Consider the following 26,015-nt stretch of genomic DNA (forward strand, 5'->3'; position numbering starts at 1 on the left):
CTACCCGCCCAAATTTTGTAAATTAGTTTCTATGGTTGTCAGTATTTTAAACATTGAATATTTGTATGTGGCACTCACTAACAAATCATTAAAGTGTTCTTTTCATCCATATTAAGGCTGTCGCACAGCTCCTGGCACTGATGTATATCCCTATTTAAACGATATTCAGTCATGGTGTCCACATCTGCATGTTCACTTCGCGTTTCCGAACTAGCACTGATTTTTAAAGTTGAAGAGCACGGCTATACGTTTAGATTCTTTTCTTACAGTAAAACGTTTTAATTCATTTTCTTTCCGGCTCAGTATTTTGTCTGTACTGATCCCGGTTACGGAATGAGTTGCTCTCGGCGCAGCGCTACTAATTCGAATTGTTCGTCGGAAATCAGAGCAATTAAATCTACAGTCATGTACAGTTTCTTTGTCTTTATTCGGATCTTTATTGCATGTTATATTCGGAAATGCCGAAAGCACTCCCAAGGCGGTTTCTCTAAGATTCCCACAGCAATCCCAGGCAAATTGTTACAGGGCAAAAATGTAAAGAAACTAATGTACGAAGAGTTTTATTCACTTCAAAACTCTCCATTCTGCTCTCGATCAGCCAAATCGTCCGCTACAACTCAGTTACAACTCGAAAGAACTGCGACGGAAAAAATCTCCAAATAATTGCGATAACGATGTACGAGAAAACTACTAAGTTTAAGAAGCAATGTACAAAATAATGCTCAAATAAACAATTTACATTTTTCCCTATACAGGTTTCCAAATGGAAGTCGCTTGAACTTTCGACACACTACGCCCAAAATCTTTGACTTGAAATTAAAATATTTAATTTCCAAATCACTAAATAATTCAATTCATCATAAGAATTTGCCTTTCCCTAATTGCTTACATTGCTAGGTCGGTCGAGATCTGCTCGTAAAAGCATAATTTTCAGCTAAATTTCTTGTAACTACCTGAACTCACTGATTTTACAGAGTGCGACTGATGTACTTGGCGAGTGAGCGTGGCTTGATTTGGCGTATACCTATACCCTATACTCCTATGAGGAGTAGGCGCGTCGTTCGCGAGGCCAGCTTTTTCATATCAATTAGGCTCATACAAGAATCTCCGCTATTTTACGGGACTCGATAGAACAGCGGAAAACGGCGGAAATCGAGCCCACGAGCTACGCTGAAACCCTGATATTAACTGAAAATCCGTTAATCTGATAACCGGAGTTTTTTTGTTCAATTCTTCCGCCGCAATTTTCACGTGGCCGGGTGTCATGACTATCATGTGTCTAACATGGAAGTCTATAACTCTAGCGTCTAGAAACACTTGGGTTTTACCCCATTGTCGTCATCTTGTTGTTCAGGAGCTAAAATGAAAAGTACAGGAAGGACTTACTTCACGTACTTACGTGAACACGACTCGAGGCACGCACGCAAGTCTTATTTGACACGCGCGAGTTTTGATAAGCCCAGGAAAGCTTCGGGCAATTCTTCAAGCCCCTCGCCCTCGTTTTTACACAGTGAACGACAAATTGGTTAAATGTTTTTACAAACAGTCAGGTTGTTTTCACTTCAGTTATAATCTTCCGCTTTGACTGAAACGACGGTGTGGCCGGAAATGCCTTTAACGATGACTCATTAAAGTCTGTAATTATGCAGGAATGAAATTCACTTGTCACGAAAGATACTGATAGATCAACAAACTGCCAACGACACGGACGATTTTTCACTAAAAATGCTCCCCTTAGAGTGAAAAGTCTACAAGAGTTTTTTGTAAAATACTCCAACACGTATTTTAGGCCACGCTCTTTAGCGAAAACTTTTAAAGTGGTACTTAAGAAAACAAATTGTGTTTCTAAGTGACCAAATACACCCGCTGACACTCCTTTCTGCTTCGCCCACGATAAAGAATGTGGAATTTGCAATCTAAAGTCAGATGAAAGGCGCCTAAATCTGCCATTCCATGTCAGGCATTCACTAACATAGTGGCAAGGGAATACCTGTATTAAGACGTTTGCTTTCGCCGCCCCTTCAGTTAAAGGTGAGTGGGAAAAGTTTTCTAATCTTAATAATTATTTGCTTTGTCGCTCTCTTTATTAATTTCGTGGAATTGAGATACTCTGGGATGCTATATCTCGGCCTCAGACCTTAGATAATTTGTTGGTTCTTTGCTACTTTAGCATAAAAATCAATTTTTTCCGGACCGAGCTCTGATATTAATCTAACAAGTACGCTACTCTCAACGAGTTTTGTCGTTTAAGAACTATACTCAGGAGAAATCAAAAGAACGCCCTGCAACAAAAGCAGAAAAATTGGCTTCCCAGGGAATCATTTATCTCACGATCATGACGGGAGAGGCAGTCTAAAGAGGATAGACATTAGGTTCTCAGTTATAAGATCCGATATTGTTCAATAACGAACTTTACTCGTAATGTTACTTTAGTAAGGCAGCGTTTTCACTGACACGTGGTAAGGTACTAGCGTCCTTTCGTTTTCATGGTTCTCTGCTGTCCATCAGTTTTTTTTACGGCCGCCAGTTCATGCAAGTTTGAAAACTGGGAAAAGAATACTGAGGTATCAAACTTGCATGGCAATCTTGAATTCGTTCGGGTTAGCATACAGAGTCAGAGCGATGAGCGGAAGACCCAACCATGTGAATCAATTTTTTCCGTTGTTTAATCCAACTGTGTAACCTTGGTGACTAGATCCGGGACGATTTTATATCAACGTTAAACTAAGCGTTAACCAGGTTTCTGATTAGTGGATCTGGCAGCATTACAAGCAAGACTACCGAAACGCCGAAAATTTCCACCGTGCGACATGTCTGAAGCCCGTTGCTGATTTTAAGCGAGACTTTAACGCACCATAGAGTCGCGGGCAATATAGAAATATAGATATGAAGCAATATTTGTAGGAGCGTATGATGCAACAAAACGTTATATGTACTCGAAACACTGCATGGTGTAACAGCAGTCGTTTTTGGTATTTCTTACTTTAAGTTGAGGTATGAGATATTACTAGGGTGCTCATTCAGCTTCATGCTGCAGATGAATAATCCAGGTCAAATGTAACTGAAAGCGGAAATTCAAAAAGAGGAATATTTTATACTTCCTGTGCCAAGGGATTTTGCATACTGTGTGTAAATTTGGAATGAGTTTTCAGAAACAACTAAAGTCGACAAGCGCGGAACTTACTAAATTGGCTCCACTCTGCTTTTTCTATGCTGACAGCGTAAGTATGATGGTGCACAGGGCCATAATGACACGTGCATGTCATGCTTTGTCATGGCACTCGCTTGTACGCAGACTTTACGTCATGGATGACGCATTTTAAACTGATTTCGACTGAAATTTTTCAATATCTTGATTCAATACGTTCGGCTCGAACCGCGTAATGCGTCTCAATCTTAAACATCTTAATTGCTGGTGTATTATAACCTGATCATTTTGATTGTTTGGCGTTTTTCTACATTAGTGAGCTGTTTTTCTGAAGGTATAATAGTTCCATTGAACGGACAATTACAGCTCAGATTCACTTCAGTGCTCCAGGCCATTATCTGCGTAAACTTGAGTAAACGACATTGTTGACACATTATAAAGGAGTTATCGCTGTCAGGTTTCCGTGTTTGGAGTACATGTAGTTAAAAACTTAAACTGCATCATCATCATTCATCATCAATGGCATTGGCTTGGTCTGACTGTGGTCAACCGGCGTGGAAATCATCAGTGATGATGACTCACGTCCAGGCTGGTGGAACAAATGGTGCTTTCGTCGTTATGTAAAGAATTCTCAGCTATCTCGAGTTTGTTCAGTTTGTTTTGTCGACACAATATTCACTTAAATGCCACAGACAACGTCAACTTCAAATCGGCAGTCTTGGCTTGAAATAAAATCTGGTATTCTGTAAATTTATATATATAATTTTTAATTTTCATGGAGCCATTCAGTCACAGCACAATGATAACGACGGTTATAACGAAGCCATGGTTGTCTTGACTGCTGATCATGAGGTCCTGCGCCCTTCAAATAACTCCGGTTACGGAACAATAACGTAACTTTAATTAAAAGTCCTGGGAGAATCCCGCAGAGTTGTCGCCAGGGCGTATACTTTATAATGCAATTTTTGGCCAGATGACATCATCTTTGACTTAAACTACTTGAAACTTTTTTCCATAGGACTTGTTTGGTTTGTTGAAACCCTGCGAAAGGAAACAGACATGGCCTCTTTCTATGAACCAATGTCCGGACAGGCATGGCGTGATGAGCTCCACAGTTTTCTTCCTCATGCATTAGACTGCGTGGATTCTAACTGTCTTCTTCCTCTCTGTGTCAACTTGAAACTTACCTTGAGGCATGTGCAACTCTGTGAAAAGGTAGACAAGTGTACCATATGCCAAGGAATGAAGTCCCTCGCTGCAACTCATTCCAATTCATGCAGAGACTACTACTGCCGTGTGCCATTCTGCATGGAAGCCAAGGTGACTACGCAGCAGCAGATACTAATGGACCAATTAGTAAAAACATCTGATGCAGGTCTAAAAAGCCAAACGGAGGACGGTCAAGAAGGTGGAAAAGACAATGTCTCCAGCAAAGTCACAGCTGACTCTTCTCTCGTGCTAGTTGCAAGTAAAGCAACACCGAAACCAGTTGATTCTCGTAAGGCACCGGATCTTGACGGAAGTCCTGAGCAAATAGCACCTTCAGACAAAATCTGGCCTACGGCAGAGTGTCCACAACCTGGCTGCAAAATACCTACGCAAAGCCCTGTGTCAATGGAATCTGTCCAAACCGAATGGATGGAGCGTTCGCCATTCAGATCAAGCGCGAAGCTTCCAAAAAGTTCCCATCCAAGTGCTCAGGGACAGTTACATGGTCGCTTATTGGTCAACAGTGAAACATCCAGCCCACGAAATTGGTGTGAACAGACATCAACTGCAACAGCAACAGATCACGCGAAAGATCATGCCGGCGTAAAGAGAAAGTTACAGAGTTTTATCTCTAATAACAAGTCCACTCCACCATCCAAGGTTCGTCGCCCTTCTGCAAACGAGCCAGACACGCAAAAAGAGGATTGTTTCGAGATCGAAATTGTAGAGAGCAAATCGTCTGGACGATTTGCCCGCAAAGCAAATGGTGCAGCCACTTCAAATGATGCCAAAAACCGCCATCAAAAGCGAAAACCAAGCAATCTCGAGTTCTTGCCAAAAACGCCCTCAAGACATGTCGCCATTAAGCAAAATAAACAGGCAAGCACAATGCCAGTGTCATCACTTCCACTCTACGCCACAAAGAGGAATTCGTTATCAAAGACCTCCACTCTTAAGACCTCATCGCCTGGTCTCCAAGTTACTAAAGACCCCGTGAAGGCTTGGTATGCTATGTCCGACTCTTCCGAAATGGACCTTGGCCCAGATGTTCAGGTTGAAGATCATATCACTGATGATTCAGTTGACTGTTATATCGATGAGATGTTCTCGACACCCCCTCCGTCACCAACATTTGGAATGTGGCTTGGCGAGACCATTCAAACCAATGATAGTACCGCATTGAAGACGGTCCTCTTAGAAACGTTGTTTCAACTACTAGGCGTTGTGACTCAGCCAAAGACAGAACAACAGGAAGCTGTTTTCGTTGAACTGTTAGAACGGACACTTCGTGTGATGAAAACAGCGATAGCAAAGTAACCACGGAGAGTTAAAGGACACTGTGTGTGATAAAAGGACATCACGAACAGAACATTCAGTATTACTCAGAACATTCAGTATTACAAATAATTTTGGCATTTCATCTCAATGAGCTGCAGCGGCAACCTTCGTCAAAATTGCTATATTTTTCGATTTCCGGACATTCGATTTTCCACTAAACCATCTTTGTAATTCAGGAGGTGTAACACCCTCTCTTCTTCAGACTCAGAGGAATGATAGGGGGAGACTATCCGGCTTTTAACATGGCATGCTTTGATCGTACAAATAGAATCCATTTGCCCATAATTTCACTATTTCGTGAGTGTCTCTTTTGACAGAAGTTGTAAGCTACAGTTTAATTTGGAAACCTGTGATGGAAGAATGTTATTTTTTTCTGCAACGTGTCTGGGTTTTAGCCCAAACCGGATCTATTTTTTTTTAACTGGTCCGTTTAAGTCCTACTGTGACCTGTGCAGTCCACATCGTGCAAGCTCACGGGTCTATGTTCGACTGTCACTTCCAGAGTGTGTTATTAAGTTTGATAATAATTCTTTTTATAAAAGAATCACAAGTACGCCACATTTAATGGTGCAAAACATAGATATATGCTTAGTTTATTATTCAATTATTTGAAAAGAACAGTTATATTTATCCAGTGTGTGCTTCTTAATAAAACGAGTGTCTTAAAACTAACTGGAAGTTGCGTTTAAAGTTTCATTCAAGTGCTCATCCATCTCTATCGATCTTTAACATTATCTGCATAGGCTACCTTGTTTTTAAATAATCAAAGTTTGCACGAGTGGATAAGACCGCCTTTAGAAATTGGCGAGGAAATGCCTGCAGCCCTGAAAAAAAAGATGCAAACTCAAAGGCATGCGACAGAAAAAGTAAAGCTGCAGAAAAAAGGCCTCCTGAGAAGAAAAACAAAATCTTCACGTGCAAAATACAAACTTGTACATTTCCTCTAGGCCAATATGCAAAATCAAGTGAATACCCAGACCACCTTTCGGTCTTATCGCGTGCAAAGTTGTGCTTTTCTCCGACGATCTTTCTTTCAATCTTTCTCGAATTAGCTGTATAAATTAGGAGTTTGTTATTCGAATTCAATAAAAAAAAACCTTCTCGAAAAATTAGAAAAAGGTCCTTAATTAAGTTATTAAACCGTTATGCGTACTTCACCTTTTCCCCAAGAAATGACTACCGGAAACAACGCTCGACTTTTCTTTTATAAAAAATCAATAAATTTTCCCTAGCCTTCTTAGCAGACCAAATAAACGTCTTGTAGACTTTCAGACTTGGTTCGCAAATAATTATTGGAAAGGAATACTGTTTTTTTATTGATCCAGTATCATTTTATCAGACAGGCAAATATTAGGCAACCCTCGCACGCTATCAACTTATTTATAAACGTTACCTGACCACTTAGCTTGTTCACATAGTTGTTTCGCGACACATTCTTTCTTGCTTGCTGTCTCAAACGTCGAGTGATCTTTTTTTAGCACTATTGTGGTAAAAATAGTCGGGTGCAAAAATAAGAGACCCTCAAAACTCAGTTTATGGGGGGGGGGGGAAATTGTGGAGAGCAAGTGCTTAGTTAGGGGCCGTTTTCAGATCTCCAAATCCTGCATTTAACGTCTACTGGAAGTAAAGATAGGACACCTCTTCCCCAGCACCCAATCATAAATGGCCTAGCTATACAAAAGTCTCTCGAAACTCAGTGAGTAGAGCACCGTATCCAACCGTATCGGTATCAGATTTTTTTCTTAGTGACTGTCCCACACCTCTCACAAATGTATGTTTCATCTTAATCATTTATAAACTGAGCTAAAAGTTTGCCATCTTCATTGTTTACTACAAATATGAAATTATTGTTGTCATTTTAGAAAATTCCTACTTGAAATACAAAATCAATGTTTTTATTTTTTATTCAAATACAATACAGTAACCGTGGCAGAAAACGTTTTTTGAACACTTAGAGATGGGGCTGATTTTTCACTTGTCTTGCTGTGGAATCTGTCAGCGCTCCTCTCATGCCCCAATTAACAATCTTGTTTTCGACTTTCCGACAAGGAAAGGGGATTCCTCAGTCGCGTGTTTTGAACCTTACACCATTCGAATTGTAAAGTAACCAAACTTGTTAATTGTAAAACCTCTTTATGTGTTTTTGCCCCCAACGGGTTCCGCACCAACGGTGATTGTAGATGAGAATACTAACTGATTGAATTAACTGATGGCAACTGTTTTTGACTTTCAATCATTGAATCGAACGAAACGTCAGGAATCCTTCGTAAAACAGTTTTTATTCTCTTTTCTGAGGATATATTATTCGCTCTGATATTCACAGGGCGAAATGACATTTACTAATCTTAAAATAAAATTAAAAGTCCCTAAAATATATTGAAATCTTTAAGTTAACACGTAAGACCTCTTTTAAGAGGTCTTCTTAAAGAAATTTAAAAATTTCTTTAAGAAGATAGTTAAAGTGAAGCGTTCAATATTGACTTTTAGTTTTACAAATGACACTTCCTTCCGTTAGTTTGGCGGATTTTTCTAGCATGGAAACTCTTGCTAAGAAGTGCGGAGGAGTAAAAACCAAAAAAAGAAGCTAATTAAAATGTTTTACCCCGCACTGTTAGCTATCTTACAGTGACAATACACCCAAAAAAGAAGAATAATTTTATTTTAAAGGCCTCACATAGAATTTCTCTTCAAGATTATCCATCAGCAGTTACGCCAAATAAGCGGATGTTTTATCTTTGAGCGTTATTTCATTAATTACTTATATCATTTTCCGTTAGGGACCGTGAATTTACTAAAAGTGAAATGAACCATGTCCTACACTGTAATAGCCGTCAAATGCCAATTAAAGCTGCATGCAAGGCACTCAAACTGATGTTTTCGATTGTTTTAATTTGGCCTCTCCAGTTCTTTGTTTTTACAAGTCTTACAAGTTTTGAGACTCGCAGGTTGAAAATAAATAAATTAAACCTTTACAATTGAGGCATAGTTTTCGACGCTAACGGTACCTGCCAATATCTGAATATAAAAGAAACCCTGACAATTAAGACTGTGGGAAGTTGGAAAATTCCGGAGTGAATCCATCACACATTCCCAGCAGGTACACCCCGGAAAATGTACTTAGTATCCTTGCTTAAAGTAACCAGCAGTTCAGTAGAATTCTAATTGATATCTGAGGCAAACTCAGGCAAACTAGCAGTTTGTATGGGAAGAGGCCTTCGAAGAAAACAGCGAACGCAAGCTTTCGACAATAAAGTGAAGTGATCAATACAGGTACGTAGACTCACTTTAATTGCTTTATCACTGATCTCAGTGTTATCTCAGCTTATATATTTTAATACCCCTCCAAAGGTAGCTAGAGGATTGTTGATATATAAGAGTGGTACTTGGTCACGAGGATAAAAAATAACATGGAACGATTCATGAGTGTGTTGAATAAGTAAAACTTAAAACTGCAATGGACCGCAAACGAAAATGCTCTTTGCGTCGGCTCTCTTAGCTACTGAGCTGGCGTCATTTAGATTTGCTACACTATGCTGACGAGCCCCAATAAGGGCGAAACAGCTGTTTACAGTTGCAATCCTGCTCTATCGGTTCTAGCAGTGTTGGTGTCTCGCAAAGTCTACTTTTTTATTGTTTGTTTTGTGATCTAACGTAAAGCAGTATTTTAAACAAGCAGATCGATGGTTTTTTTACAATTTTTTCCCCAAATTTGTACAATCACCCGAGGTACTTAGATGTTTCAGATTATTATAATAATTTACCGTAACAGTTATCACACTGACAGTCTGAAATATTATAAACGAGTGTCGTACAATCAGAGTATAAGGAAGGTAAGGAAAAGAGCTTGTTGAATCGATCAAAAAAGTGACCAATCCTTGAAGCGAGTAGACAATGCCACGGTTTTGGTACGCATTTGTTGGGAAAGCAGAAAGTTAAAATTGTGTCTGCTTAAATAGAAAAGCAATAGGATAGAATATGATTTCCCCGCGACAACATGACAGTCTCGAAAACCCTAGAAGTGTACAGTAGCGTAATATTGATTAATGCAAGTATCCTAGAAAAGTATTTGCATGAATAAGATAATTGTAGGCGCATCCCGCCTAGACCATCTACTGGGTACGTGGTATGTCGTGGGATAGAAAGGTTCAGCCCACGTGTCTAGACCGAATGGTAGAATGGTTAGAATGGGTACGAACACAAATAATCGCTGCAACAAATGAATACTTAGAACATATCACAACATGTGCCGGAAATATAATTTCATGTTTCCATGAGAAAGCCCAAGAAAACCTGCTACAAAAACAACAAAAATGTAATGAGAAACAAAACGAATACCGTAAAATTCTGAACATAAGCCCTGCGATTATATTTGCCTTTAATTTCAGGCGGGCTTATTTTAAGGAAGGGCTTAAACTAAAATTATTATAATATCTCAATTGACCACTCCTCCATGTAATGGGGCTTTTCCGGGCCAATGTAAACAACACTAAAGAAAATTTTGCACGTGAACGTACAACATAACATGGTTGCAAAACAAACTGGTTTGAGGCAGACCAATTGGCTACTTACAAACGTAGTCAAGAAGTTGAACTCGGGAATACCGAGAACAGCACCAGCTGGTGGTCAGAACGGGATTTAAACCCGCGACCGCAGATTTGAACCCACGAACCACTCGATCACGCTCTCACTGGGGGCTAATATAAGGGGCGGGGGGGGGGGGGGGGTAATTTTCAGATGGAAATTTGCGTTTCAAAAAATATCTTTGGGTTTCTATAAATTTGGACGGGAAACTGTGACTGAAATTTTTTGGTACCTACATGAATACCATGATAGTGAACTCTCTAAACATAACCATATGAAAACCAAAATCCTACAGTAGCTCTGAGCATTCCCCAACAACGTAATGTTAGTACAAAACAAGTCCTACAATAGAGGCTTTTAATCGAAAAAGTTATATCTTTCTTTCAGAGCTTTAACTTAATATAAGTCCATAAAGTTACATTCGGGAGCGCTTATTTTTGGAAGGATTTTTTTGGCGGGAATGGGGGCTAAATTAATTTATAATTCGGGGGAGTGGGTTATTTTCGGGGGGTGCTTATTTTCGAAGATAACTATTCGATTTCTTTCCACCGGCATCACGTAAAATTCTTATTACTAACCAGACCACCATTCGGTCCAGTCCTTAGGCTTACCATTTATAATTATACTACAACGTTTCTTGGGCCCCGTCAATACGTATACATTTTCAAAAGTATGTGCCGCAAAAAATTGGGCGATCCACACTCCCGTTTTTGTATAATTGCTTTTGCCTGTCCACATTAAGGCGATCTCGTTTGAACTGAAACGCATGCAAACTGATCCAAATCGGAGTTTGAGAAAACGCATAATTATGGTACCATTTTACCATGTTAACATGTTTCCATGTAAACATTTAGTGCGTTACCATTTCTGTGTTTTCATACATCGTCCACACTAAAATTCCAGTTTGGATGCCATGTGACCGCGGCTCTTTTGTCAGCATTCAGTTCGAAAGTCTTCGTTTTTACGCCAATGAGACAACCTATAGCCTACGCAGCAGGCGCCTATGTTGTTTTCGTGTAGTTTTTGGGAATGCAAAAGGCGCAAGATGGCAAGACGGCCATTTCCCAAATGCGCGCCCAAAAAATACACAGGCGCCATCTCGCACATCTCCACATTTTAAAGCGTTTAAAGAAAGTATCCGTTTTCAGAGCAAAAGATTAGCGTTAACCTTTTTAGCGTTTTAATGTGGACGAATTTAAAACAAACACACAATAAACTGAAGCACGCTTGAAATCGCATCAGAGTATGCATGGAATAAGACCAGAATTCTTCAAGACGCAAAATCGACCTTTAAAAAATAACCAACTCTTAAACCTTGAAGCTAAAGGATTTCTGTGTGTTGTGAGTTTCGTCTGCGGCGCAGGCTAAAAATAAGCTGGAAGCTTAATTTTTTTCGGGTACTATTATAATATTAGAAAGCAAAAGCTATTATCCAAACCAGCCATCACTTATTATCTATGCTTTTTAATTTTTCAGATCTTGTTTTCACATTCACCAATACAATGACAGAACAAGAGCAGGGACTGGCCAGAATACTCGGCACCAATCTCCAGAAGTTCCTACAACACGCGTTGGATTGTTCAAATCCTAGCTGTATCCTTCCTCTTTGCGTGAACACCAAGCTTACGTTACAACATTCACAGGGATGCAAAAAACACAAGTGCGCCATTTGCCAGGAGATGAAATCTCTGGCTTCAAAACACTCCGATTCTTGTGTAGATTTCCATTGTCGCATCCCTTTTTGTATGGAGGCAAAACTCGATACACATAAAAGAGCTCGAATTGATCTGAGTGACTGCTTAGACGCTATACTCAAAGACAACGAAAACGCAGAGGGCTCCACAGAGATAGAAAGGGTCGACATTGCGACGACAGCAAGATCACCGGGGTGTCTTAAATCTTTAAGAAACAGCCAAGACAGAGAATCAACACCTATCCACACAGCAAGAACACAGGGGTGTCTTGAATCTTTAACAAACAGCCAAGACAGAGAATCAACAGCTATCCACACAGTTGTTACAGTACCAACATCTCCGTCCTTTTTAAAACCCCTTATCAGCATGAACAGCTATTCGCCAGTAGCTTCGAGTACAATGGTTAATCTTTCAGCTCCGTTTTGCAAGACCTCATCAATTGCAAATTTGCCTCGGCTTTGTCCTGACCAGGGTAGAGGACAATCAAGCATAAACACAGCAACTGATACCAATGATTCGCCCTGGTGCGGTTTTATAGAACCTTTTCCAGCATCTCAGGACAGCACGTTCACGACAACTACCCAAGAAAGGGCCACTCCGCGGTCGTTGGTAGTGAAAAGAAATGCGCGGGAAAATACCGCCAGAAATCATCAACCTGTTATGACTGGCCTTTTATTTCCCTCCCCTCCCACACGAAAACAAAATGCTGTAAGTCTCCAAATGAGCAAAAACGCTAACAAAGAGATTCAGGAGTTGATAGTAGATCATTCACATATTGCCTGCTTTTTATCTCGAGCAGAGGAAAGTTTTCGCAGTGGTGGTACGCCGCGAGCGATGAGCTTCGATCGCTGTAAAGCAAGAGACAAAAACGCTATAAACACTCAAACTCTGTTAAAAGCACGCCTTTTTGACGCATTATTCAGTATTCTACGCTTGATTAAGCACATCAAATCTACAGAGGAACTATTGATGTGCATAAGATCATTGAATAGCGCATTACACGAAATAAAAAATCTCAGGTAGTGGATGGATGCAAAAAATGTAATAAATTTTAATTTCCGCCATTTGATTCACTAATGTACTTGTATTTTCACATTTCAAATAGTTCATAACTAAGTTTCTACACTGAGATAGGCAAAGTACAAGATACTTAGTTAAAATATTCTAAACTTCTTCTCGTCGGTCTTCCCAGATTGTTGAAATTATTATTATTATTTTATACAGAAGAGTAGTTGTTTGCCCCCCCGGGGGGGGGGGTAGGATCGGTTAGGTTACAGTTGACGGCGGCCGACAGGCTACTTCCTGAAACTGGTAGAGTTGTGGGAATCGCTGCGTTCCGCCCACTAGCTCTTGGACTCGCCAAGGAAAAATATTATGAATTATTCCTTATCTTAATAGATGATGTATAACTATTACAATAATTGAATCTGTGCTTTCTCTCTGTATTTCCCACGAAATGGTAAATGGTAATGTTAAATGTCACGATACTTTTAAGACTTCAAACCACTTTCTGGGTTTTCGAAAACCGACTAAACACTAACCGAGGATTTAAAGTAGATCGAGGGTTCAATTTCTCTTGTATAAAAGTGTTTTTATTGCTTTTATTGCAACTTTGATTTTTATTACAATGTTTTCGAGTTTGAGATTGGTCGACGTCAATTTAGTTTTTTTTTTTTTTTTTTTTTTTTTTTTTTTAACTGGAGGACAAAAAATGCAAAACATAAATCCTTACTGAAAAGTTTGAAAACTGAAATCAAAATTCTTGCTAATCATGGATTATCAAGATGAAGTATTCAACATGGCACGAGCGTGGGACAAAGAAAAATTCTGAGTCCCCGACGGGAATCGAACCCATGGCCTCCCAGAATACCGGTTGGGCGCTCTAACCAACTGAGCTACGAGAGACTCGTTGTGAGCTAGGCCATTTACTAGGTTGATATGTGACACGCGTCCTGCATACTGCTAGGCCAGCAATGTCGAAATCATCAAGTTTGTAGTAAATAATAAAGACAGAAAGTTTTAAGCTTGGTAATAAATAATGAATATGAAGTGTTCAACATGACACGAGCATGGGACAAAGAAAAATTAATTTAATTGTGCTTTGAACACCTTAGCCTCCTACACAGACGTTTTTTTGGCTCCTCACGAAAGATTGCGTGACGTGACAAAAGAATGTCTGCGTAGGAGGCTGTGAACTCGGAACTGGGCCTTTGATGTACACTTTTACGTTCAAACTCCTAAAGCCTCGACAGAAGACATTTCTCAGGTAAGCAAAACAAAAGAAGTTATAATATACCAAAAATAAACAGGAATGTTTACACCGTAAGCCAGATTGCACGAAAACAGGGCAGCACCTATTAGGCAGAATACCCGGGAAAGAAGGCCGGAAATTTGTGAAGTGCACTCCAGAAAGGAGTAAGGACGAGCCCTCGGGACGAGCCTATCCGTTCCCTGCGCCTTTTGTTACAATAAAATAAAAGCCCTTGTATTCATGTTACCTTGCATGTTCACTTTATTCAGATTACTTAACTTTCAGAACTTGACAGCGACAAAATTTAAATTTGAAAAACCCGTTCCGGATGTTTAACATCCATCGTCAGTTAAAAAGAAGTAACAAAGTGCAGATATTAGACAAAGTAAAAATACGAAATAAAACTAAACGGAGCAAAGTGTAAAAGTGAAATGCATGAATTCATTTGATAAGCGAGGATAGTTCACACTGGCCATGTGTGTGTCAGCTCCTTGATTTTTATTTGAAAGGGTGTGGAAACAGATTCAATAATTTGCGAGGATCGTGACTGAACGCTGTTGGTAAATGGATAGAAGCAGATACTTTCCTGCCTTGAGAACAAAAAAATATGACATTAAAAAATTAAAACTAACACACCTAAAATATTCTTATGTGACAAATGCTTTAAATACAACGTAGATAAATGAAATTACAGTCATGATAATCTCATGACCTAAGGGTTATATTCAGATACTCTCGTTTTGAAAATGCTGTTCAGGTTAACATAATGGAAACGCCCTTTTAAATTGACCACATTTATTGTAACTGATTCCACCGAACGCCTGCGCGCAGCCATCTCCTATTTCTTTGTTGTACGAGAGAAAGGGACACTGTTCAAACTTTCCCCTACGCAGGAAGGAAATATACTAGGTCACGTCTGCACCCAGGCGATCTCACCGACGGCTCAAAAACAATTTTCCATTACGCCCACAACCTTGTTTGTCATTCTTTTGACATTTTAATTTGTCTTGCCTCATAAATATGTCTCACTGGAGTTGACTGAAGTATCCAGCTTGCGAGAAAGTTTGATAAATATTATTATATCACCTCTCCAAAAAATATGTGTTTATCATTGCTATGTAACTAATGCCAAATGATCGCGACTTCCAGCCCCTGGGTCTCCGACGATGATGCGTGATATCTGGAACGTCGATACCGTTTATCGATTATCAGTGCTAGACGTACAAATATCGCTTTTATTTGTTTGCTGGCCTTTCATGCATAACAAACTCAAACGATGGAAAAATACATACATCATAATGAATAACATATCATGACATGATTTTTCGAAAAAAATTAGAAGTGTGTGCTCTTCCATAATGAAACTGGAATTAATTCCAATGGATTGTGCTTATAATGATGTTATTAAGATTAAGTTACTTATACCAATATGTTAAAGAGGCATTATATTCGGCACGTGCACGTCAATACCATTCATGTGAGACAGGCAAATATCGCTTTTGTCTGTTTAGTTTTGGTCTCTTTCATGCGTGGCAGATATAAACGATGCAAAAATACACTTCCCGGCCCGGGATTCCTGCCCTATTGTCGCTGCCCCTTGGCAGATATTTTTAGTAACCTCTAAACGTAGATTAAGATCATTTATTTATTTATACATGAACTTACATAGAGGTATACAAGATTTGATCGAAGCGTAATGTCAACAGCCTTTTATTACGTCACGCGATGAGAGCAGAAACGTAAATGAAATCATGCATATATCCGTGCGGACAAAGCGAATAAGTGATGTGAAAAATTAGTTCCAAATCCTTACAGCTGAGACTAAGCTAAGACATTGCTTTTTGTGCTATAAAAAGGGGAACCTATAGTATACCTTTTTTCGCACCCGAATTGTAATAGTCAGGTTTTCGATATGCGATTTTGAAATGCTGGTGGATATGTGCGGTTAGTTATCAGACCTCATCCACAGATCAACAGGCAAAGCGTGGGTGTACAAATGTCAATATCTATTAACACTCCGGATCACTTAACTTTGTTATTCACATCTATCTGACAAAATCTTACGGTCCTGAACAGTTATTGTTACGGTTATTTCGCGTTATTTTCCTTATTATTTTGTCTTGCCTGTAACTGTGCTCACATTGTGGGTGGCTCCTCCTAAAATGTTCTGTGATTGGTAATAGGATTTAATGGCGCCGAAACCCATTGTGGAATTGCACGATTTTAGGCATCCTACTGATGAACGGTTACGGCAATACGATATTTACAGAAAATATAAACGGCAAACTGATCCTGATGGCTAAAGCGGTCAAAAATAAACAAAGTGGATAAAAAAACTGAAAAATATATTGAAAAAACTTTGCCCTATACAGTATTTCGGTTTGGTTAATACAAACCTTATTCAGGGGCTGGGCGGAAAAAAAAAGGTGATATTGCAGATTTTTATTACGATATTTACAGGAGTGTCATTACGTTAACGTTCTGTCCCCTTTCATTTGTGATCCGCTATCGTTATGCATCGCACAGCTCAGCCCTTTTGCCCAATACTGCTAAATTTCTAATTTATTTCCTTGAGAATTAAGTATATTTGTTTAACATGTGCATAAACTTAATACTATAGCTGGCGAGCTTCCAGGGTAGATATATTTTTATGCCAATTTTTATGCCAATCAGACTACGGCAGATCAAGAACGCAGAGTTCTCGCAGATACGTTTGAACTCCAAACAGTACACGACACGATTTTTAACAACGAATTTCACATGCAACATTTTTGCGATAAAAATCAATGTCTTGCAAAATGACGAGCTGAACGATTTTTAACGCAACATTTGGCTAGGGCAACATGTTGCAAGTTTTTGAACTGTTCTAAACAACTGCAACATTGTTGTACGACTTTTTAACTTTACGTTAAAAATCGACGGGTGTTATATATTATTGCCGCAGCTTTATTGCGCTAAAAGTTGTCTAGGGTAACATGGATTTAAAAAACATAGTCGACGCGAAATTACGTCCCGCGCGAATCACTAGCTTTAGTTGTATTTATTCGTTGCACCGTAGTAAAAAAAATTCATTTCCTATAACAGCAACAAAATAAAGAAATAAATTCTCAAAATGATGATTGACGAAAGGTTCGTAAAAAGAGCGATGACGAAATGACAGGATGTCGCCGGCCCACTCGGTCGTTTCTCGCCTACGTTAAAATAACATTAATATTATTTTATTACCGTTACATATGACCTTTCTAAACTCTGATCGGGCTCTAGATTTCATCTTGTTTGTATAAGACTACGACCTTTATTACAGGTGTAACTTTACGGTGTTTAATAATATTTGGATAATAGTTAATGCTTCTAGAGAGAAAACGAAGGCATTGAAAATTACAAGGAAGCGAATTCGAACTGAATCCGGGCCGCAGGATTCACGCTGACAATCCACCCCGGAAGAACACTTGTTTTTCTAAGTTTAATGGTCTTAAATAATTCCGCATTGCAATAGAAATCGGTAAACTTCAGTGGATGTGAAGGGTATAAAAAGAAAGGAGCTTCAAATTAAACCACTCCGGTCTGGGCTTGAGTTTTTCAGCGAAGTCTGAGCAGCAAAATCCGCCACTGCGGCCGATCAAGTGAGTGAAGATTTCTAATTCTGGATTCCAAAGGTATTATTTTCTTCTTGTATATTATTATTATTATTTTATGTCGTTTTCGAGGCTTGATGGTTTTTTAATTACATTTATTTATCAATAGATTATTACTGGCGAGTGTTATACTAAGCGATTTCAGTTAGACAGAAGAAAGCGAAGGTCTCGATCTTTCGAAAAGGTCTCGCACATTGCTATCTAATATTGTTCGCGATATTCAAACGAAAACGTTGTCTGCAAATCTAACATTTGACTAATCTCGTCACAATTGGTTTTACTAATGATTTCCACAAAAATGCATCTAATATGAATAGTATAATGTCAGAGGGAAGTTTTGCTTTTGAAACAAAAGTTTTTGTTCTGACTAATAGGATGCGACTGTGACAACTGGGCGAACACAATAACGAGGTTTTGGAGAAAAGTAGTCACACAGCTTGAGGCAGTGTGAAGTCTTCCTTTAGGAGTTCGTGCTTAGCAAAAATATTTTGTATAGTCATAGTTTAGGTAGCAAACAGAGAAAAAGATAATGTAAGATTTAACTAAACCGGTTAAAAGCCCAAGGACAAACATCAGCACAAGCCCAATTTCTGATATCAATGACGTCAATTATTTTAATTCAAGCCAAAATATGTAAAAGGTCTTTATGTTAATTTCCCTTCAAATAATCTCCTTACTCGCGATTTTTCTTTTTTTTCTTTGATACCCTAACACAATTTCGTGATAAACTAAGCAAGATGATGAATTCAAACGAACTTCGGTTGATTTACTCGCACATTGACCAATCCTTGCAAACTATATAGAGCTAAAGTCTATTAGTCGGTTTAACACACATGGAATAACTAACAGTTAGATACTGTTTCAGCAGTTCCACATATCATAGTTCATTCAATAACGTTTCGTATCTGATAAACGCCGCCCTAAAATAGGTGATTTGTGACCAACGCCCCTCTCTTAAAACGCCTTGAATGTATATCAGTAACATTAAACGCCTCTTCCGAAAATAAGAAAAAAAAATCCCAATCAAATAATCCAATAATGGAATCCTACGCAAAACGCGCAGATCTTATAAATTGTTTAGATTGTGATGCTGGGTTTGACAGGCGCTTTTAAAATTCTGAAGACACTACCAGCACTTAAGCCACCCAAGGGGTCCTCCTTTAACTGGCTTGTTTATGGATTATAGGGAGGTTAAGCATTACATTAGAGAGGTTAAGCATGACGTTAACGGCAGACGGCAAACGGCAAAGATAACTTCTGATTTTGAGTTCTTTCTTCTAATCCGTAAACAAAGCACACATAAATAGAATAACGTCTCCTACAATTCATTGCAAATACAAATAATTTCACTCTACTGAATACACAACTGAAGTGAGACGGCAAAAGTTTCCTTTTTGCCGTTTGCCGTTTGCCGTAAACGTCATGCTTAACCTCTCTACTCTCACCTTGCGCTGTGAAAACATGACCAATTTACCGTACCCCGAGGGCCCCGCTTTTAGTGGCGTTTAGAAAATTTAAATGTCAATGACTCATGCAGGACTTTTTGAACTAATCTCCCTACTCCTCCCTTATGGGTATTTTTGCTTGTCCCCTTCCACTGCTTTTTCGCTTTTCAGGAGCAACTAATTAACATGTTAGTTAAAATATTATCTGAAGTTAGTAGCTATATAGTGCGTCGGATAGTCCCGGGGGGGTACTCCCATAAATTTCGGATAGGGGTGTGCCGCCAAGGTTCTTAAACCCTGACCCTATTTAAGGATAAAAAAAGCGAAAATTGATACCCCTTTTAAGGCCCAAAACCGAAAAATGACACCCTATTCAAGGGGAGGAGAAGCGTTCCATGACGACCCAAATAACGGCGAACCGCGCACGGCAAGACACAAATCTCTATAAAATCGCTTTACTAATACCTGAACAGAAAATTCAGTTTTAAGATACCTTTTTTGGTTTAGCTGGGCGTTTATTTTAGCTTATAGAATTTAGGTACCCTATCTAAGGATCACACCGGGAACTCATTGCAAAAAGGAGCAAAAATGATACCCTATTTAAGGACCGAGAACCTCAAAAACTATACCCTATCGGGCGGCACATACCTATATAGGCCACATATGGGAGTAACCCCCCCCCCCCCCCCGGGCGGATAGTAGCCCTCGCAAAGTCTCGTCTAAATAGCTCGCTACACTGCCAGCGAACAATAAAACGAACGACAGGAAAAGTAGCGACTGCTACACTGGAGGACCAGTAGAATTACAAGCTTACTAAAGCTGCTATTAATACAACTGTACACAATATAAGAAATCTCTCATAAAATGTCTTTGCATTTTTTAGATTTTTTCTTCGGGGAATTTTACCATGGCAGAACGAGAACCTAAGAACGCAAGAGAAACTAGCCTTCCAACAGCCGCGCAAGGACGTCTTGAAAACGTCCAAAAGTTCCTGCACCATACGTTAAGTTGTGTAGACCCAGAGTGCTTACTTCCACATTGTGTCAACATGAAGCTCGCGTTGAAACACACACAGGGGTGCAAACAGGCAGACTGCTCAGTCTGTCAACAAATGAAGTCTCTGGCTTCAAAACACTCTGAGTCCTGCGCCGACTTTTACTGTTGCATGCCTTATTGCATGGAAGCAAAACTCGGAGGGTTCGTACATTCTCACTTTGGTCAGATTGAGGGCTGCTTAGACGCAGGATCCCAAAGTCAGAAAGGAGAAGCAATCCCTGCAGTATGAAAGCAGCAGCAGCAGCAGAAACCAAGACGGTTTGTCCAACGCCCCTGGCAGAAGCGTAAAGGAGACTACCACGCGTCAGATTATCGAGGAGCGTCCTCCTTTCAACCTAAGCAGCAGAAATGAATCGCCGCCAAATCAGACTACATCCACACAACAAGAATTCTCACTACTTAGAACGAACAGCTATCCGCAAGTAAATTTGAAGAGAATAAATCGATCTGCTTCTCTGAACACGCCCGCCACGTATGCCAAGACTCCTCGCCTCCAGTCGGAGCATCGTAGATGCAAATCACTCGTAAAACAAAACTCTGTGACGGCCACTTCCCAGTGGGACCCTTTTATGGAACCCAGTTCCGCATCTTGCGAGGACCCGTTAACGGCAAGAACACAGGCAGTCCCCAATCCACTGTTTTCTGTAAAAGGAAGTATACCGGGAAATGTAACAAGGAAACAGCAAAGTTTGAAAGCAAATTCATCAATTTCTACTGTACAAAGCGAAAACGCTCAAAGTCAGCAAGTCAGACAAAGCACTGACAGAGAAATTCAGAAGACGACATATCTCTTGAATACTGCTTGTTTATCTTCTGTTGCACAAGCTTCCCACAGTGCATCACGCGCAATAGGCATAAGCGATCACGTGTCAAGAGACTCTCGAACTTTGTTGAAAGCACGCCTTATCCACACATTATATCATCTTCTGCATCTGATTATGCAGAAACTGGAAACCAGAGAGGAGATTTTTATGTGCATTAAGTCATTAAGGAACGCTTTACACGAAATAAAAACTCTGCAGTAGGCAAAAGCTGAAAAACACGATTGGATTTGAGCACCTTTTGAGATTCAATTCATTTAATTCCAGTGCTGTCATTAATCTTAAGTCCTCGTATATGTCAATTATTCTGTTTTTAAAAACCTCAACAACCAATAAAATAAAGAAATTAACAATGTACACGTAGTTATTTTGCACAGACCACGTACATGTACAGTGGAACCCCGATATAACGATATGCCAGGGGAGCAGTACAATTATATCGTTATACCGTACCCAATCGAAGCGAGCGGCACTGCCGAACCACGAACAGTGACGAAGCCCCAAACGGACGAGAGGGGACGAGAACGAAGAGGACCAAAGGAAGCGCCCAAACCGCCGAGGAAGCGTACCAAAAAGGTAGATCGTATAAATATCGAAACTCCCGATATAACGATATGGCCGTAAAATAACCGAAAATATCGTTATATCGGGGTAAACCTAACATATGCCTTTTTTACTGGATAAAGAGGCTTAGAATACAGTATCATTTTCGTATATCATCGTACAAAGCTGTTGTCAGAAACGTTGAGATTACTCGATTACTGTTATGTTGTTGGATTAAGGACGTCGCGCGATCTCATGCTTAGAGCAGGGGAAAGTGGGGGTACGACCGGAACGAAGAAGAGGGCGCGAGGATTCTGTCGAAGACCAGCGGCTCGGGCGATGAGAGGGGGGCGCGGAGCGGACGGATGGAGGAACGAGACGGAGTGACGGGGGGGGGACAGCTGGACGAGAGAGAACGAGGGACAGGGGGGACGACGAGAGAGGAACGAGGAGACGCACGGCACCACCCAAGCGGGGCGGGCGCGCCGTGTGACGGGCGGACGTGCGATGAACGGGCAGAAGGAGCGCTAAACAATTAGCGCGAACGTCCTTAAATTCAATATTTTGCCTAAATTGTGACTGTGTACTGATAATATTATTATATCGGGGAAGATTTGACGTTCGGTTCGCTAAATTCTCATCGTAATAGAGGATTCCTCAGCGGAAAGCCATCATTACTTTTAAGAATAATCTAGTTTTCTTATCGATGGATATTCAATAAACAAAATCATTTTCATCATCACGCGATGATTTTCCAGGCATCTAGGTCGTCGAAATGTCTTATAAGTAAGAATTGCCCAAAAATTTTAATTGGTCCTGTAAAGGAGATGTTACACGAAACGATTTTTAATGGCGATTTTTAATCCATGTTACACAAGGCAACTTTTAACTCAAGATTGCCGCGACAACAGTAAGTAAGTAAGGCATGTCGATTTTTAACGCAACCTTAAAAATTCGTATAACAATGTTTCAGGTTTTTAAAAGCCGCTCAAAACCCTGTTTCGTGTTGCTAAACAAAACCTGTCCGTGAAAATCATCCAGTGCGCATAATCCAGGCGTACGTACCATTCCCATTCCCGCTCTTTCGATTTGGCGCGAAATTTCGTGACGTCACCGACTGACATACAGTGGCTCTCTAGCTGACACACAACCTGTTCCCAGGCCCTTCGCGTACTTCACAATCATCCATGAAAGGAAGATATTGTTTAGAAACTAGCCTGCTTGTCAGGTTGTTTGACCTTTCTGACTCTTGATTATTATTTATTCGTAAAGGTGTTTGCCACCTGACAACCTCTAAAAGAAGCTCTTCCAGAAAGACACGCTCACGCTCTACCCAACGGATAACGCACCTAAATAACGCGCACGTATCAAAAGATTTTCGTCCCGTGGTATAACCTTGATGCTCACCAAGGGTTCATTAACTTTGACCAGGGCAGACAAAAAACCTTCAAAGTGTTTCTTGACCCTTAAAAGATCATATAACCGCAGATTTCAATTGGACAAAATATGTATACCTGTATACCAAATTTACGCGGATATATTTTTTTATTATTTCCGTGCTCCGAACAACAACAACAACAACAACAATAATAATAATAATAATAATAATAATAATAATAGTAATAATAATTTAATGATTATTCCGCGCAAATTAACATACGGATATGACCAAATGTGTCTTACATAAAATTAATTTAAAACCTAAAAAAATTACAATAGTAATATACAAGAATACAGCTAAAAACTTTTCTAGAATAAAAATTAAAAACTTGATTAAAATTATAACTAAATCTAAAACTTAAATTCGTGAGAAGTCATGCTGTAACAATCAAATGCTTTCTTAAACAAGTAAGTATTAATTTCTCGTTTAAAAAGATCGTAGCTTCTGATCGCTCTTATTTCAGATGGTATTTCATTCCACAGTCCAGGGGTTGCTGCTTGAAATAATTTCTCTCCAAAACTGTACAGATGTCACTGTCTGACGCGTTCTACTATTTTTTCCTTGGTTTCTCTCTTTTCGAGACCATAAAGGGAAGCCCAATCACAGTTTACTCACAATTAAAGGAGATGGGATCACGGTAATCCACAGGCAAAACGAACGTAAAACTGCGCGTGCGTGATTTAACGTACAGCGATGTATGCGGTGACGTAATAATTGACTATACGTCACAAATCTTAATATTGTAATTACATTTTTCTCCGTTTAGTTCGCGAGTTAAATCAAGATATTCACGCTTCCGAGTGCAAAGCTTTTTTGTAAGGTTCCGCAGGTAAAGAAAAAAAGAGAAGCAACATTTCGAACTTTGGCATACCCAAGGTAAGGTTGAAACTGACCATACTGACCAAATGTTAAGCATGGAAATGCAACTCAAATTGAACTAATGAAAAAAGAAAATGTTATTAGCGCATCGCATACAGGGAGCGCTGCAGATTGCGCGCACTGAAAGAATAGCATATAAGGGAAGAAAAGAAAAATGACATCCATTTTGTCTTCAAAGGAGGCTCCAGATTATATTTTTAAAGTAAAAAATAACTGATCCTTATGCTATTTATTTTGGCCCCTCATTTTTCACAATTTTACATCCTCTGAGCATGGTTGATTCCAATCTTGTCTTCCCTTTTCTTCTCTAGTTTTTCCTTCTCGCCATGGTCTCGATCGAAAATATCGAGTTTTTGTTTCCAAGTTGGCTAACGTCGAGTCTTCACGCTATCATCCACCACTGGGAGACTTGTAGGGAGAACTACAAGAATTGCCAAGCAGTGATCATGCGCAGAGTCAGTCGAGCTAGAGATTTTGTCAGAGAAGCCGCCCAGAGCGACGGGTGGGGGACGGGGGGGAAGAGAAGGAGAAGCCACGGAATTTATTTGCAAATATCCTGTGATCGGAGTATTCCTGGCTGTTGTTGCAGTGCTTGGTTTCATCCCCATTTTCGCCTTCTTATCAATCGTGTCCGGATCCTTTGTGGTCATCTTTGTCACAGCGCTTACTGTTTTTCAGGGCGTGGTTTTGGTATCTCTGGTGCCTTTCCTTACTGTTCTGGTCCCCATACTGATGATTGGAGGCACGACGGCCGTTTTTATTTACACTTTCTACCGTTCTGTTGTGAGAATTCTACAGATCATCAAGCGAACAATCAAACGAATCCACACGGGACCTAAAGAAATGGCCAATCACACGCTCCCTTCACGAATTAATGGCAAACCAATCAGATTTCGTAGCTATAAAGGGAAACCACCTGCAATCCCATACGCATTCCCTCCAAATGAGGAGGAACCATTTGACGAAGAACTGTTCTACAGTTCTCTCAATTGGTGCTAAAAAAAAGCAACCCAAACAAAAAAAAATAAATACAAAATATAAAATATAAAAGGAAAATATAAAACATAAAGCAACAAAAATTCCAAAAAAATATCATTTCATAGTTAATAAAAACCACCCCATTTGAAATAATTCCTTCTGTTAAGTCTTCCTGATGATAAACCCAACCCGATATAAAGATAGAACTATCCCCCATCACTAAATCGAAGTCTCCCTTTTATAAACCCCTTCCCATTTAGAGATATAAATATAAATACCCTCTTTCCCTAAATCCTTGTATTAACCCCCCTCTGATGCTCCCCATTTACAAATAGGAGTAACCTCTTCTTTAAAACCCCTTTTTATAACCACTAACCCATTTATTCATCCCCCTTTTCCATATGAACAAAAAACTATGTAAACACAAATTATGGGGATTAACATTTACCACACCCACTGTTTGCTGACATTGCCTTGTTTCCGTGGATAATTTTGAGCAGATTCCTCAGGCAAGACATAATTAAACTTACGGACAAGTTAAGTGAAAACCATTTAATAATACAAATCTCTGCTAAAGCTGCTGCTGTGTTTTTGTTGTTTTTTGTTTTTGTATTTTCAAATTTAACTCGAGTTAATATTGTACGTCATGGATATTAGTCAACAGGAGAGACAACTTTTCGAACAAATGATTGATGTAACAGGCTGGCATTAAACTACAATTATTGAGTATTTGGTGGATATAAAATACTTTTATGACAATTTTATGACAATAATAAGGCTTTCATTATTTTATGCAATACTTTTTATCTCCCTCCAGCTCTGGCCTTGTAGAAGACTAGTGGACTAGTCGAAATATCGGCCAAATCCAATTAAATTGTCCAATATAAAGTGTCGTCGTACTAGCCGTGCATTTAACCACTAAGCCATTTTCATGAGTTGTCCAGAATTCAATTTTTGTAAAAGATATTTGCCGTCGGATTCCCATACAAATGCTGT

General features: G+C 39.5%; 1 protein-coding gene and 1 pseudogene across 1 annotated transcript; both read left to right on the forward strand.

Moving 5' to 3' along the window:
* Window positions 1-1,961: 1,961 nt before the first annotated feature.
* LOC144654666 (uncharacterized) lies at window positions 1,962-5,732 on the forward strand. The gene is made up of 2 exons (XM_078514864.1): window positions 1,962-2,031; window positions 4,167-5,732. Exon 2 carries the CDS (start codon window positions 4,208-4,210, stop codon window positions 5,672-5,674), a length of 1,467 nt encoding a protein of 488 aa, XP_078370990.1. The 5' UTR covers window positions 1,962-2,031; window positions 4,167-4,207; the 3' UTR covers window positions 5,675-5,732.
* Window positions 5,733-20,208: 14,476 nt separating this feature from the next.
* On the forward strand, window positions 20,209-21,382 carry LOC144654867 (uncharacterized; annotated as a pseudogene).
* The last annotated feature ends 4,633 nt before the right edge of the window (window positions 21,383-26,015 follow it).

Source organism: Oculina patagonica, chromosome 5 (assembly GCF_052425735.1).
Source record: "Oculina patagonica isolate OP01 chromosome 5, crgOcupat, whole genome shotgun sequence".
In the NCBI taxonomy this organism is placed as follows: domain Eukaryota; kingdom Metazoa; phylum Cnidaria; class Anthozoa; order Scleractinia; family Oculinidae; genus Oculina; species Oculina patagonica.